General features: G+C 62.5%; 2 protein-coding genes across 2 annotated transcripts; both read left to right on the top strand.

The window, feature by feature from the left end:
* The first annotated feature begins 6 nt into the window (after nucleotides 1-6).
* Nucleotides 7-1552, top strand: TMEM203 (transmembrane protein 203). Its single transcript, XM_028094551.1, has one exon. The coding sequence runs from the start codon at nucleotides 242-244 to the stop codon at nucleotides 650-652; it is 411 nt and encodes a 136-aa protein (XP_027950352.1). The 5' UTR covers nucleotides 7-241; the 3' UTR covers nucleotides 653-1552.
* Nucleotides 1553-3701: 2149 nt separating this feature from the next.
* TPRN (taperin) lies at nucleotides 3702-12215 on the top strand. The gene is made up of 4 exons (XM_028094656.2): nucleotides 3702-5777; nucleotides 11150-11402; nucleotides 11482-11588; nucleotides 11700-12215. The coding sequence occupies exons 1-4, from the start codon at nucleotides 3951-3953 to the stop codon at nucleotides 11760-11762; spliced, it is 2250 nt and encodes a 749-aa protein (XP_027950457.2). The 5' UTR covers nucleotides 3702-3950; the 3' UTR covers nucleotides 11763-12215.
* Nucleotides 12216-12397: the final 182 nt, after the last annotated feature.

The following is a 12397-nucleotide window of genomic DNA, read 5'->3' as shown; positions in this document are numbered from 1 at the left end:
CTGCAGGGCATGGCGTCCGAGAGAGGCGGGCGTCCGCTCGCGGCCAGTACTGGGTCTCGGGCCGGGGCCAGGGTATTGGCGGCACGCCAGGGCCGAGGGCCGGGACAGGCAGAGCCGCTCGCTGTCTCCCGCTCGCAGCAGCGGCGACGGCGGCAGGCGCCGGCGAGACCCGCGGGGAGAGGAGGAGCAGCTCCGCCGGTGGGACGCTCGGCCGGGCCCCGGCCCGCGCTCAACCGGCGCGATGCTCTTCTCCCTCCGGGAGTTAGTGCAGTGGCTGGGCTTCGCCACCTTCGAGATCTTTGTGCACCTGCTGGCCCTGATGGTGTTCTCCGTGCTGCTGGCACTGCGTGTGGACGGCCTGGCCCCCGGCCTCTCCTGGTGGAACGTGTTTGTGCCCTTTTTCGCCGCCGATGGGCTCAGCACCTACTTCACCACCATCGTGTCCGTGCGCCTCTTCCAGGACGGAGAGAAGCGGTTGGCCGTGCTCCGCCTCTTCTGGGTCCTCACGGTTCTTAGCCTCAAGTTTGTCTTCGAGATGTTACTGTGCCAGAAGCTGGTGGAACAGACTCGGGAGCTCTGGTTCGGCTTGATCACGTCTCCAGTCTTCATTCTCCTGCAGCTGCTCATGATCCGCGCCTGTCGGGTCAACTAGCCTCGCAGAAAGGCCGGAGAGAGAACTCTGGATAGCTAGGATGCTGGACCCCAAGCTGAGGTCCCACTTCCACCGCACCAAAGGAGAAGTCTGGGTCTGAAAGCAAAGTCAGCTCCTGCCCTGGCGAGTGCCCAATTTTCTCTATACCAATCATATGTCTAAAATTGTTCCCTCAGCAGGGCAAAAAAGAGCAGCCTTGATCCTTAAAATGTATTTCTTGTTATTTCATGCTTTGAATAGCTAATCCTGAATTGAGATGCTGAGAAGTACCCAGGCCAGACAGTGCAGAATTCCTCTGACAGTTGCAAACTGCATATATGTAAAATGCCCCGATGGGCTCTGAGTATTTTCATGGATCTTGGAAGAGTACTCCTTGTGCAAAGGCTGCAAAGCCGGACTCGGGGATTTCCTCTGCCCAGCAGCGCTGACCTAAAAGAGCCCACTGCCCCATCCAGCCAGACAAGACCTAGATGCTTAAGCTCTAAGTGGTGTAAACGAGCTTGTGTCTCCTCCCCTGAGCCACTGGGGAGGATGGCCCTTTCTTCATTCCAGCCCAGGCAGACAGGCATATGTTGGATAAGCATTGATTGGGACCCTCTATTTGTGGAGATCTGCCCGAGAGAACCTTGCTTATAAAGCACTGCTTGGCTTCCTATCCCAGTCAATTGCAACTTCTCCACCACCTTGTGGCCAGCACTGTTAGCACACCTGAGACAGATTTAGGCCTCCCTAAGGGACCAGAGAGAGAGGAACAGCTTTGATGCTCACAGGCACTGAGACCTGCAAATGGTCTTGGCCCACGTTTGTTGGGCTGGGGTCTTTAGTTTAATGCCAGTCAGGTGCCAAGTCAAATGAGAACGTTTGCTGAGATAAAAATAAAATAAGAATGTTTTGCTGAGATGTACAGTGGTTGCCTGAGCTCTTAAGGGTGAAATCAGATGAATGCTGAGATGCTCCCCCCTGTGTCATGTAGCTGGTTACAAAGCTGACTGTGGGAGACTGGAATGTACTAGAGCTTCATTGGTGGATGGGGGCATTCCCTCGGAGAAGCCTGTCTTCCTGCCCGGGGAGCCAGGGTGAAGACAACGTAGGGTAGGCCTGTGTTGAGGCACTGCTGAATAGTTTGTGTGACATCAGAGCCTTGTCTTCCTGCCAGTGTGTGGTCTTTATAGGCCTTGCTGTGGAGCAGGGGTCAACAAACTCTGGCCTGAGGCATGTTTTTGTACTGCCCATTAGCTGAGAGTGATTTTTTACATTTTCAAAGGGTTATAAAAACAAAGACCATGTGACAGCAAGTGAATGTGGCTTGCATTTGGCACTCTTGGCCTTTTGGGTCAAATCATTCTTTGATTGGGGTGGGTGGTGGTGCTGTTCTGAGCATTGTAGAATGTTTAGCAGCATCCCTGTCCTCTACTCGCTAGACGCCAGGAGCACCCCTCACTTGTGACAAGCAGAAGTGTCTCCATACACTAACAAGTCTGGGAGACAAAGCTGTCCCTGGTGAGAACTGCCTAAAAATAAAATATTTACTGTCTGGCCCTTTACAGAACAGATATGCAGACCTTTATTTTAGTGAAGCAGCTTTGTGACCCTCTGCCTAGAATGGATGCTGCATGGCCTGAGCCATTGAGATTCTTGCATTGGAGACTGGTCTGGTTTGTCCCACAGCTACAACCCAGGATTGGCATAATTTGTGTCAAAATCAGATAGAAGATGAACATTGCCGGTGGGTTTCCTTTATTTTTTATTTTTATTATTTAAAGTTCGTTTACATAATCTCTACAGCCAACGTGGGGCTCGAACTCAGGACCCCGAGATCAAGAGTCACATACTTCTCTGACTGAGCCAGCCAGGCACCCTGGGAGTGGGTTTTCTTTTAATGTTATTTTTAGGTTGCATGTTTTGTTGTATCCTGTTTTATTTTGTAGTTCAGAATTGAGTGATCCTGTTGCTATAGAAGTGATGAGCATAAGAAGGCTTAGTTTCCTTCGGAAAAGTGATTTGACCAGAGTCCTGAAAAGGAGACACTTGACCTCTGGAAGGCTGAAATCCAGTTTATTTTCTTGGCTTAGTAGAGTGGGAAGGAGTAAGTCAATGTTAAAGTAGTTGTAGTGCAGACCACTATGGGACCCGGAAGCTGGGAAGGGCACCCCAGGTTGAAACCTGCCCGCAGCCTATGTGGAGCCCCAGGTGTCCTTGGAGCCCTGTCCCTGAGAGGGAGTGTCCCACTCCTTGAAAGGTGAGTGCCATTACTGAGCAAGTGCTGAGTGCAGGAGAGGTGAGGGGAAGGCAGGTAGCATCCCTCTGTGTCAATGCCCCCTAATCTCATCTCCCCTTGGCTTCACTGGGCCTCAAAAGTGTGGTGGGTGCTGGGAGTGAGCTTCTTCACAGCAAGGGCAAGAAAGCTGGGCCCTTAAGGTCACTGGCACCCCTACTAGCCTTGGGATGGGGGAAGTTCAGAAGATGAAAGAGGAGTGTGGGGAGGCAACAGGGTGGAATGCACAGCCTGGCTTTCGTGGCTGTCTGCATTGGAGAGCTTTCTCTGTGCCTCCTCACGGCTTCTGCACTCCTGTTCCTGCTCAATGGGCCCTGGATGGCAAAGTGTGGGGTAGGGCTTCTGCCACTTGTGTGAACAACAGAGTGAGTTCTGGGGGCTGGCAAAAGTTAGGGGTTCCTGAGAAGCAATTCCTCAGCACTGTGTGGGGCTCCAGCATTAGCCTCTCCAAGTCCTGCAGAGGACCTAGGACCACAGGTGGGCAGTCCCTGAACCAGCGGGGACAGCTTTCCAGTCCTGGGCAGGCTCTTCTTCCACTGCGTTCTGAGCGTCAGGAACAGGTGGACTGGATGCTGGCACGACGAGGAAGGACCGAGCCCAGCCAAGGTCACCCACCTAGCTGCGCCCAGGGGCCCGTCTGGCGTTGCCGGCCTGGACCTAGCCCCGCCGGGCTCCGCCCTCAGGTCCTCGCAGGCCAATGGCGCAGAGGCGGAAGTGGGGCCGCCAATGAGCGGCGAGGGGTCGGAGGCGCGTCCAGGAGGGCCGTCCCCAATGGAAACCGGCTCGGAGACTGGCGCTCTCCAGCTAGGCGCCCCGGGAAAGAGAGGTCAGGGAGAGCAGTCTCCAATCAGCGCGGCCGGCCGTTCTCTTCTGCCATAGGTGGGGCCGCGGGACGCGGGGCGGGTCCGAGCCGGCCCCTCCCCAATAGACGGGGGCCGGGGGGCGTGGCCGCGGCGCTAAGGCCGGCGGCTGGCGGCTACCGCAGTTCCCCGCGCACGCTGGCTCCGGCGCTCGCTCCGCAGCATGGCCGGCCTGGGGCGGCCGGGCCCGGGGCCTCGCGCCGCGCTGCCCGCCTGGAAACGGGAGATCTTGGAGCGGAAGCGGGCCAAGCTGGCCGCCTTGGGCGCGGGCGCGGCACCCGAGACTGGGGCCGAGGCGGGCGCGGCGGAGACCTCGGAGCCGGCGGCCGAGCGGCTCGTGCTGGCCGAGAGCCTGGGCCCGCTGCGCGAGAACCCGTTCATGCGGCTCGAATCGGAGCGGCGGCGCGGGACGCGGCGCGGAGGGGGCGAGGGGCCGGCGGGGGCGCGGCCGGTGCAGCAGCTGCTGGAGCTGTACCGCCGCGTGCCGGGTGTGCGCACCATCCACGCCGACAACATCCTCATCATCGAGTCGGCACCGGGCTTCCCGCCCGCTGGCCCCGGCCCGGGCCCTGGCCCGGCCGCCCGCATCCGCGCCGCTGAGGTGCTCGTGTACGAGGCGCCGCCGCCGCCGCCGCCGCCGCCCGGGCGCGTCAGCCGCCTGCTCCAGAAATTCGACGTTCTGGCCGCGCCGGTCCGCCGCAGGAGCCCGGAGCGCGGACGTACCCCGCCGCCGCAGCCACCGCCTGCTCCCGGCCCCGCCGCCCCGCGCGTGGGTGAGGGCGCCGCCTGCTTCGAGCCTGAGCGCGGTGCTACAGGCCCTGGGGCGCGGCGCAGCGACTTCCTGCAGAAGACCGGCAGCAACTCCTTCACCGTCCACCCTCGGGGCCTGCACCGCAGCGCTGGCCCTCGCCCGCTCCCCAACGAGCCTGCAGCCCCCGAGTTCCGAGCCGGCACTGCCAACGGCCTCGCGGGCTCTGCGCCTGGGCCGGGCGAGTGGAAGCCAAAGGTGGAGTCGGGGGAGGCCCCGGTCCACCCGCCCCCCAGCCCCGGGATCCCCAGTGCCACTCCAGCCGCGTCCCTGGCCTTGCCCACATCCAGCCCTTCCAGTGCCACTCCCAGCCAGCGCCAGTGGGTCTCCGCGGCCACCAGCGCCAATGACTCCTTTGAGATACGGCCGGCCTCCAAGCCAGACATGGATAGGATCCCTGCTGGGGACCTCCAGGCCCGGGCCCTGGCCAGCCTCCGTGTGAACTCGCGAAACTCCTTCCTGTTCATCCCCAAGCGCAAAGACTCTGGGGCCCCTCCTCCTGAAGGGAGGCAGGCTAGGGGGCTGCCAGAGAGAGAGGTTGGCTGGGCCTCCCAAAGCCTGGAGCTCGAAGCCCAGATGGTGCCTGGGAGGGATAGCGTGCCTGCCGCAGGGAGGAGCCCCTTGGGGGTGGAGGAGGGGGCCTCCCCCAGGCCAGCTACTGCCCTCGTGGACCAAGCTGTTCGGCAGCAGCGGCTGTCCTCACCATTGCTGTGTGCGCCGGCTGCTGCCGAAGCTAAGCCTGCCCAGGGCCTCGGGGTTCCCAGCTTGGCCAAGAACGGCAGGGAGCCTGGGAGCCCAGGGTTGCCTGTTACCTTCATTGATGAGGTGGACTCAGAGGATGAGGTCCCCCAAGAAGCCAAACTGCACTGCTCCGGAGCTGGTGGGCCTCCTTGGTACCACCCGCACCCCACTGGGCCTGGGCACCAGTCAGGGCGCCAGCACCGAGGTGGCAACACCTTCACTGTGGTGCCCAAGAGGAAACCAGGGTCCCTGCAGACCAATGGGGAGCCCAGGCCACAGGAGGCTGAGGAGGAGGAGGCAGGCAGCTTGTCAGATCCCCCTGCCGCCCTGGGGACCACATTGAAGAAGCGCTATCCCACCGTGCACGAGATTGAGGTGATTGGTGGCTACCTGGCTCTAGAGAAGTCCTGCCTCACCAAGGCTGGCTCCTCGAGAAAGAAGGTCAGTGGGGGGAGCAGGGGGGAGAGCCACTGGGTGGGAGGGAGTAAAGGTGACGGGCCACAGAGCTGTGGGTCTAGCATGTGCCCGCTTCCTGGGGCACTGGGCTTGGCTGGAGGGTGGCTTGGGGGATGGCTTCTGTGTGGACCAGAGGAGACCCTGGACTGGGTGGCCACTCAGGCTTCAGGAGGGCCTGAGCTGGGGAGGGGGGATCCCTGGTTTGGGCTCTAGTAGAGCCTTAATGGCCCAGAGGGGACAGTTTGCTTCAGGTGTGCTGTGTCAGGCTGTGGGGAGGTCAGTCCAGCCAGCACCATGGCTGCCGTTCTGTTCCTGCGGCTGCATCTGGAATTGCTGGGGCACACCTGTCTCATCGTGGGTCCAACTGGAACAAGTAGTTCTGGGCCTCTTGGTGCCACACTGGCCCTGGCTTTTTGGTCTTCTGGAGTCCTGGCCTATGTGGGTCGCAGGTGCCAGGACAGAAGTGGGAAGGCACAGGAGGCCTGTGATTTGGGTGTGGTCAGATCCCTACCCCACTGTCAGCCCAGGGGTGCAGCACTGGGAACCATTCAGTGGGAGGCTGTCAACTGCCCCAGAAGGCATGTTGGCCTGGAGCTCAGCAGGACCTGGCTTCATGCAAGTGTTTCTTGAACTCCTAGTGTGTGCCAGGCCTGGGGTGTGATGCTGGAAGCAGTGTAGACTCTCCCCCTCACTGGGGAGGATGGGCTTCAGGCAGAGACCCAGCTGCAGGACCAGGAGCCCTGCTGGAACCTTAATCCCCATCTGCCCAGTGGCCTGGAACCGTCTGGGCACAAGAAAACGTTCCTCAGATTCTTCCTGGTCATTCTAGCGTCTGGGTCCGGCCCAGGGGCAAATTCCAAAGCCAGCCCCACCTGACCCCCATCAGCGGACACGGGGCAGATGTGCCTTCCCCTGGAACTGAGATGGCGCCTGGCAGGCTTCTTCGTTGGCTCACCCTTGAAGCTACCTTTGCCACTACCCTCAAGTTCCTTGGGGCAATGGGGGTGGTGATGTGCTTTGTGTCACCAAAGGCCCCCCCCCGTCGGTGGTGCCTGCTGGTTGTCTAGTCACGTGAGCCGCCACCTCCCTCTGTTTGCCGTGGGGTGGCCTTGCACTGCTCTTCCTCCGTGTGTCCTTTCCTCCTGCTTGGGTGAGGGCGTTGGTGCTCCCGCCCACTCCATCTGCTGGGACGGGCATCCACACCCACCTGCCCTTGCACTTCCGGCGGGTCCATCTTGCCTGCCTGACCTTGACTCACCCTCTCTCTAGTGCTATGGGCCGCAGCCCCCTCCCACCCTTGCTCCTGCCCTTGCCGTGGCCCTCAGCCCTACCTCCCCACTCCTGCTCCCTGACTGTTGACCCTGAACTGGGAGGCAGTACCTTTCCATGCTGGCCCCAAGAAGCGGAGGTGGTAACGGCCCCCCACTTTGTGGATGAGGAACCTAAGGATGGCTGGAGGTCATGGGGCAGGAATTGAGTGCTAGTTCCTGTTTCTAGAGCCCCTACTCTTTCCTCCCCCCGCTGGGGAAAGCACTGTGGGGGTCACTTGTGGCAGGGTTGGGGTGAGAAGGACGGGAGGAGGTGATGGGAGGAAGCAGGCCCTGGCCCAGCGTGGAGAGCAGTTCAGACCAACCTGGCCCTGATCTCTGTGCCAGCCTGAGGGCGTTGGGGGTCCAGATGGATGGCCTGGCAGGGCCAAGCGGCCAAGCTAGCCCTTGCCAGAGCAGCACGATCTATCGGAGGTGACTTCCGGCTTGTGAGCACTGCCCCACCCCCCGCGCCAGCTGCCCTGCCCAGGAGGAGCCAGAACTCCTGTCGCGTGGGGCAGAGGCGTGGGTGCGCCCGGCCTTCAGAGCCGTCTGCGTCCCCTGGAGAGCCTCCTGACTGTAGCCCCTGGGCATTGCTCCCACTGCTCCTCGAGACCCTGGGCTGCTGGAGCACTCCAGCCAGCCTGTGGTTTGGATCATTGTCCTGCTCACCCCTCTCCCGACGGGGGACCTTGGGGCCCACCGCTCACCTTGACCCCTGCACGGCTGGCTGACTGGGGTGGTGGTGGGAGGGGCTGGGGCCTTTCCCAGGCGGCCGGTGAGGTATGGCTCTCCCGGGCAGCCTGCCCCTGAGCCGGCAGGTCTGTGTGCCTCGGAGGGCTAGAGCCCTGTCCAGGGTGGTGGGGGCGCCCAGCTGGACAGTGTGACCTGGGAGGCCTGCCTGGGGGGACCTGTCCCCACTTGGTTGTCTCTGGGCAGGATTGCAGATGTCCCATCTGCCCCTCTCCTGACAGCCAGGCAGGGGCTGGCTGCTGTGGGGCATGGTTGCCATGCCCCGTCTCACCTCTGCCCCGGCCCCCAGGCGGTGGTTGGTGGGACTCTCCGGCCGCTCTCCTCACCCGCCTCCCGCAGGGTTTATTGGGTTGGTGCTGTGGGCCTCTCCCCTTTGTGAGGTGCCGCCTGGCCAGGCTCCTGCACGTCTGAGGAACTCCTTCCCCTCCCCTTTGCCCTCCTCACTGCTTACGTGCTGGTTCTCTGCGCAGCCTGAGTGTGTCAGCGTCCCCAGAGCTCAGTCAGCGACACCCTTGGCCATCTGCCCTCACCCGTGGTGTAAGCGCCACCCCGACACCCCAGTTTTGCCGGCCGGGTCGTGGCCCTCGGCCTCGCTCCAGCGCTTGGAGCTGTGGTGCAGTTATAGCTGCCCTCGGGGGCCTGCTTCCCCACCCGCTCTTCCGCACCCTCCCACCTCCAGGCGTCCTGGCTGTGTCTCCTCTCTGCCCCCCCTTCCCGCCCTTCCCACTCCCCCAGGTCTTCTGCAGGTGCCTCCCGCCCCCATGTGGGCTCTCTAAAGCCCGGTGCCATGAGAGCAGGCTGGACCCTGCTCCACCAGCGTCCCCACTGGCAGAGGGTCTGCCCTGGGCTGGTGCTGCACTTGACTGGGGGCATCAGGAAGCAGCTGTGGGAGCTGTGGCAGAGGCTGTGTGGGGTGGTCCTGTGGTCCTTACAGCAGACTAAGTAGGGGATGGGAGCGAGGGCTGGGCGGGGGCTCACCACCAGCACGGGCTGGTTGAACCCAGCTCCCAGACCAGAGTCCAGGCTGGACGCCCTTCAGTAACCCAAACTGGGTGTGCGCAGGTGGGGCAGGGTGAGGGGGGCAAAGGGCATGTGGGAGCTGGGAGGTGGGCCAAGCCAGGAAACACCTGCCGGCTACGCTTGGCGCAGCGGGCAAAGTCCACCCCTCCCCCCCCAGCCAGGTGTGCACGAGTGCCAGCCCCTGGCCACTCCCGGCTCGTCTGCCCAGGGCTAGAGGCTGGCCCCTTCCCAGCAGCGTTCGTCACAGGGTGTCCTGTGACCCAGAGACCTGCACCCACAAGGCCTGTGAGCCCCACCGGCCTGTAGAGTGTGGGCACTGAAGGGGAGGTGGGGTGTGACCCAAGCCCGGGGCCGCAGCTGGGCGCAGACAGTGGCCTGGGAGCACCGCCCCGCCCCTGCCTGGCCAGGCCGTGCCAGGCTCAGTGCCCCATGTCTGCCCAGCCCCCTCAGCCTCCCCACTAGGAGCTGGTCATGTGGACTGATGAGGGCACGCTAATCTGGCAGGTCCCTGGCAGCCAGCCCTTCCTTTGTCTTCAGTGGTGGGGGATGGGCCTGGAGGGCCCGGGGTCGTTGAGAACAATGCCGTGGACCCAGGGGTCACTGGAAGCCCTGTTCACTGTGGGGCCTTGGGGCAGGGGGAGGCCCCTGGGTTGGCAGTCCCATCCTGCTTGGGCTTCTGTCCTGCTAGGCCTGGGGGGGCAGGGGCAGCTGGAGGGCTGGGGCGGGCCTGTGTGGGAGCAGGGCCGCGCAGGTGGGGACCGTGGGCCTTCAAGTGACAGGAGCAAGTATTTTGCTCTTGGTTTTGCCTGACTCAGGTGGTCTGCACCTGCCTGCTCTTATCCGTGACCACTCATATGTACAGCCGGCCGGGGCCTGGGCCTGAGATTTGCCCAGCGGATGTCTGTGTGTGCACCGTGCTGAGATGGGGATGCCCACGGCCGTGGGGGCCGTGTGTGCACGGGTGGTTGTGGGAGGAGCACGGTAGGGTGCCAGGAACAGGTGCCCTTGTTTCTGAACAGTGGCTCAGCCTGGAATTGCCCTCTGAGACCAGTGCCGGGGGGTCCCTCTGCTGCCCCCAGGCCCCATGGTGCTTTGCCTGGGGGCCCAGCTCCTGACTCCGGCTCCTTCCAAGGAAGAAGGAGGAACTTGAGCCGGCTGCTGGTGTCCTGTGCTCGGGAGTTTAATGTTTCGAGCTCCCGTAGGGCTGCTCCCATCTGCTGCAGGCTGGTGGCTCTCAGATTCATTACCAACCTGCCGGGCCTGGCTGAGCCCTGCTGAGCAAGCCTGGGGGGCCTGTGGCTGGGGAGGGGAGTCCTGCGTCAAGGAGGGTGAGGGTCTGCCTGCAGTCCTGCTCGTTCCTGACCCCGCTTCCTCTCAGAACCAGCAGCCTGCTGGACTCTGAGGCCGTTGGGAGAGGAGAGGATTTGCTCAGGCATGAGATTCTGTAGCCTGCAGAGTGGACAGGGTGGACTCGGGCCACATGGGTAGTCCAGGTGGGAGGAAAGGGCCCCCACAACCCCCACTGGGAGCAGCTTTGCTCTAATGCTGACTCAGTCTGTAAAACAGGGTGATGGCCCTTGGTGCCACCTTCCTGGGGCTTAGGTGTGCCAGCCACCCTGCTTTGTCACCTTGTGGTGACCCTGGGGCTTGGGTGTGCCTGGTCCTTGCCCAGCAGTGGTGTCCATGCTGAGCTGTGCAGACAGCCTCATTCAGGTGGCTAGCCAGCCAAGATGTGAACTCAGTCCTGGAGAGAGGCCCCAGCTGACAGCAGAACTGCTGGTAGCTAAGAAGGTAGGGCCTCCCAGTATGTGGGCGCCCCAAAGTACGGTCCACCTGGACCCTGCTCCTGCCCTGGAGCTGCCACAGAAGCTTCTGGAGACCCTGAGGCTTTGGGCTCCTGCTGGCTTCGATCTGGTCCTGGGAGGGGTAGGCTACTCGAGGTGACTCGACCCTGGGCCCGGGGTGGGAAGCGATGGGTGGGGCCTGGGATGCAGGTGTTTAGACACACTGGCCCTGGGTTGCCCTGGGCATCCAGACCCAGTCTTCCTGGGGTCCTTCTGGCCCCGGGCCTACAGGGTACAGGTAAAGGAGTTGTCTCTGATGAGGGGCAGCTCCTTCACCTTTCAGCTCCTGAAGGGTTGATGGCCTGCTGTGCTACCTGCCTGGGCCCGACAACCCCTACCATGTTCTTCGGGGTCACTGGGCCCACCTCGGTCGGGCTCAAGTCCCGCTGGTGGCTAGGCAGCAGGGCCCCGCTGATGTGCCTCCTGCCCGTAGATGAAGATCTCCTTCAATGACAAGCGCCTGCAGACCACGTTTGAGTACCCTCCTGAGAGCTCCCTGGTGCAGGAGGAAGAGGCTGAGGCCCAGGAGGGGGCGGAGGAGGCCGAGGAGGCCGAGGAGGCCGAGGAGGAGGAGGAGTCCAGCTCAGAGGGGGTGGTGGAGAAGCCCTTTGTGCTCTTCCTGCCCCGAGCCACTTTTGTGAACAATGTGGGGCCTGAGAGCCCTCATCTGCCGGACGGCAGCTCAGGTGAGTGCCCGCCTGTTGGAACGGGTGGCCCAGTGGGTCGCCGGGCCACACATCCACACGTGTGCCTCCCGGCTCACAGGCCTGTCCAGCTACACTCCAAAGCACTCCATGGCCTTCGGTAAATGGCAGGCGCAGACGCTGGAGCAGGCTCCACGTGAGGCAGAGCCCGCACCAAAGGAGGTCATGGTGAGTAGGGACGGGACTAGCAGGGGAGACACGGGACATGGGGTGGGGGGTGGCGTGGGTCTCTAACGCCTGGATGAACCCATCCGCTCCCTCTGTGTCTCTCTCTCTCAGCTCACCCCTGCCAGTCAGAACGACCTCTCAGACTTCCGCAGCGAGCCAGCTCTCTATTTCTGACCGTGGCCCTGCCAGGACGGCCAAGGCTGAGCCCTGGGAGCTGGGCAGTGCCCAGGAGCCCTGCCCTGTTCTGCACCCCCCTTCTGCCCTGCCAGGCTCTGCCCTGCCATATCCCACCCTCCCTTCCTGGGGCCTCACAGCTGTGCTGGTGCTCGGCCTGAGCCTAGGGCCCTGGGGGCTCCTGCCTCCCCTGGGGCTGAGTCTTGCTCTCCAGCCCTGATTTGGGGGCACTGCCTATGGAGGACGGACAGGGTCCTGCTGGACACCATGCCCGGCAGCTGTCCGATGTGTGTGAAGGGCCAGCTGGGCTGCCTGTCCTCTGTGGGGCTTCAAGCCATTCCCAGCCCGTACACCCCAGCAGCAGACCTCAACCCACCCACTCCCTTTGTGGCGAATGGCAAGTCTTTTCTTGCGTTTGATGACGGATTCAATAAATAGCACTGGACAAGGCCACTTCTGCCTTACTGTGTGCTCCTTGGCTGGAGAAGCAGGGAGCAGGGCTGGGGTCTGGGGGCTCCCTTGAGGCCCTGGCAGCGGGGAGGAGGGTACGGGGGAGCCTGGCTAGGACGTCTGTGCCCAGGTGTGGGGTGGCCCTGTGTGGCACCCCCACACATAACAGTCCTGGTGGTCCAGGC

The sequence above is a fragment of the Eumetopias jubatus genome, unplaced genomic scaffold (assembly GCF_037043125.1).
Source record: "Eumetopias jubatus isolate StellerSeaLion01/CBP00866 unplaced genomic scaffold, mEumJub1_p1.0 scaffold_15, whole genome shotgun sequence".
NCBI classification, from domain to species: Eukaryota; Metazoa; Chordata; class Mammalia; order Carnivora; family Otariidae; genus Eumetopias; species Eumetopias jubatus.
Note: the sequence above shows the minus strand (reverse complement) of the source record. Positions and strands in the feature narration are given on the sequence as shown.

Coding starts and splice junctions, on each gene's coding strand:
- TMEM203 (XM_028094551.1), top strand. CDS start 242: ATGCTCTTCTCCCTCCGGGAGTTAGTGCAGTGGCTGGGCTTCGCCACC.
- TPRN (XM_028094656.2), top strand. CDS start 3,951: ATGGCCGGCCTGGGGCGGCCGGGCCCGGGGCCTCGCGCCGCGCTGCCC. Junction 5,778..11,149: donor CTGGCTCCTCGAGAAAGAAG/GTCAGTGGGGGG, acceptor TCCTGCCCGTAG/ATGAAGATCTCCTTCAATGA. Junction 11,589..11,699: donor CCGCACCAAAGGAGGTCATG/GTGAGTAGGGAC, acceptor TCTCTCTCTCAG/CTCACCCCTGCCAGTCAGAA.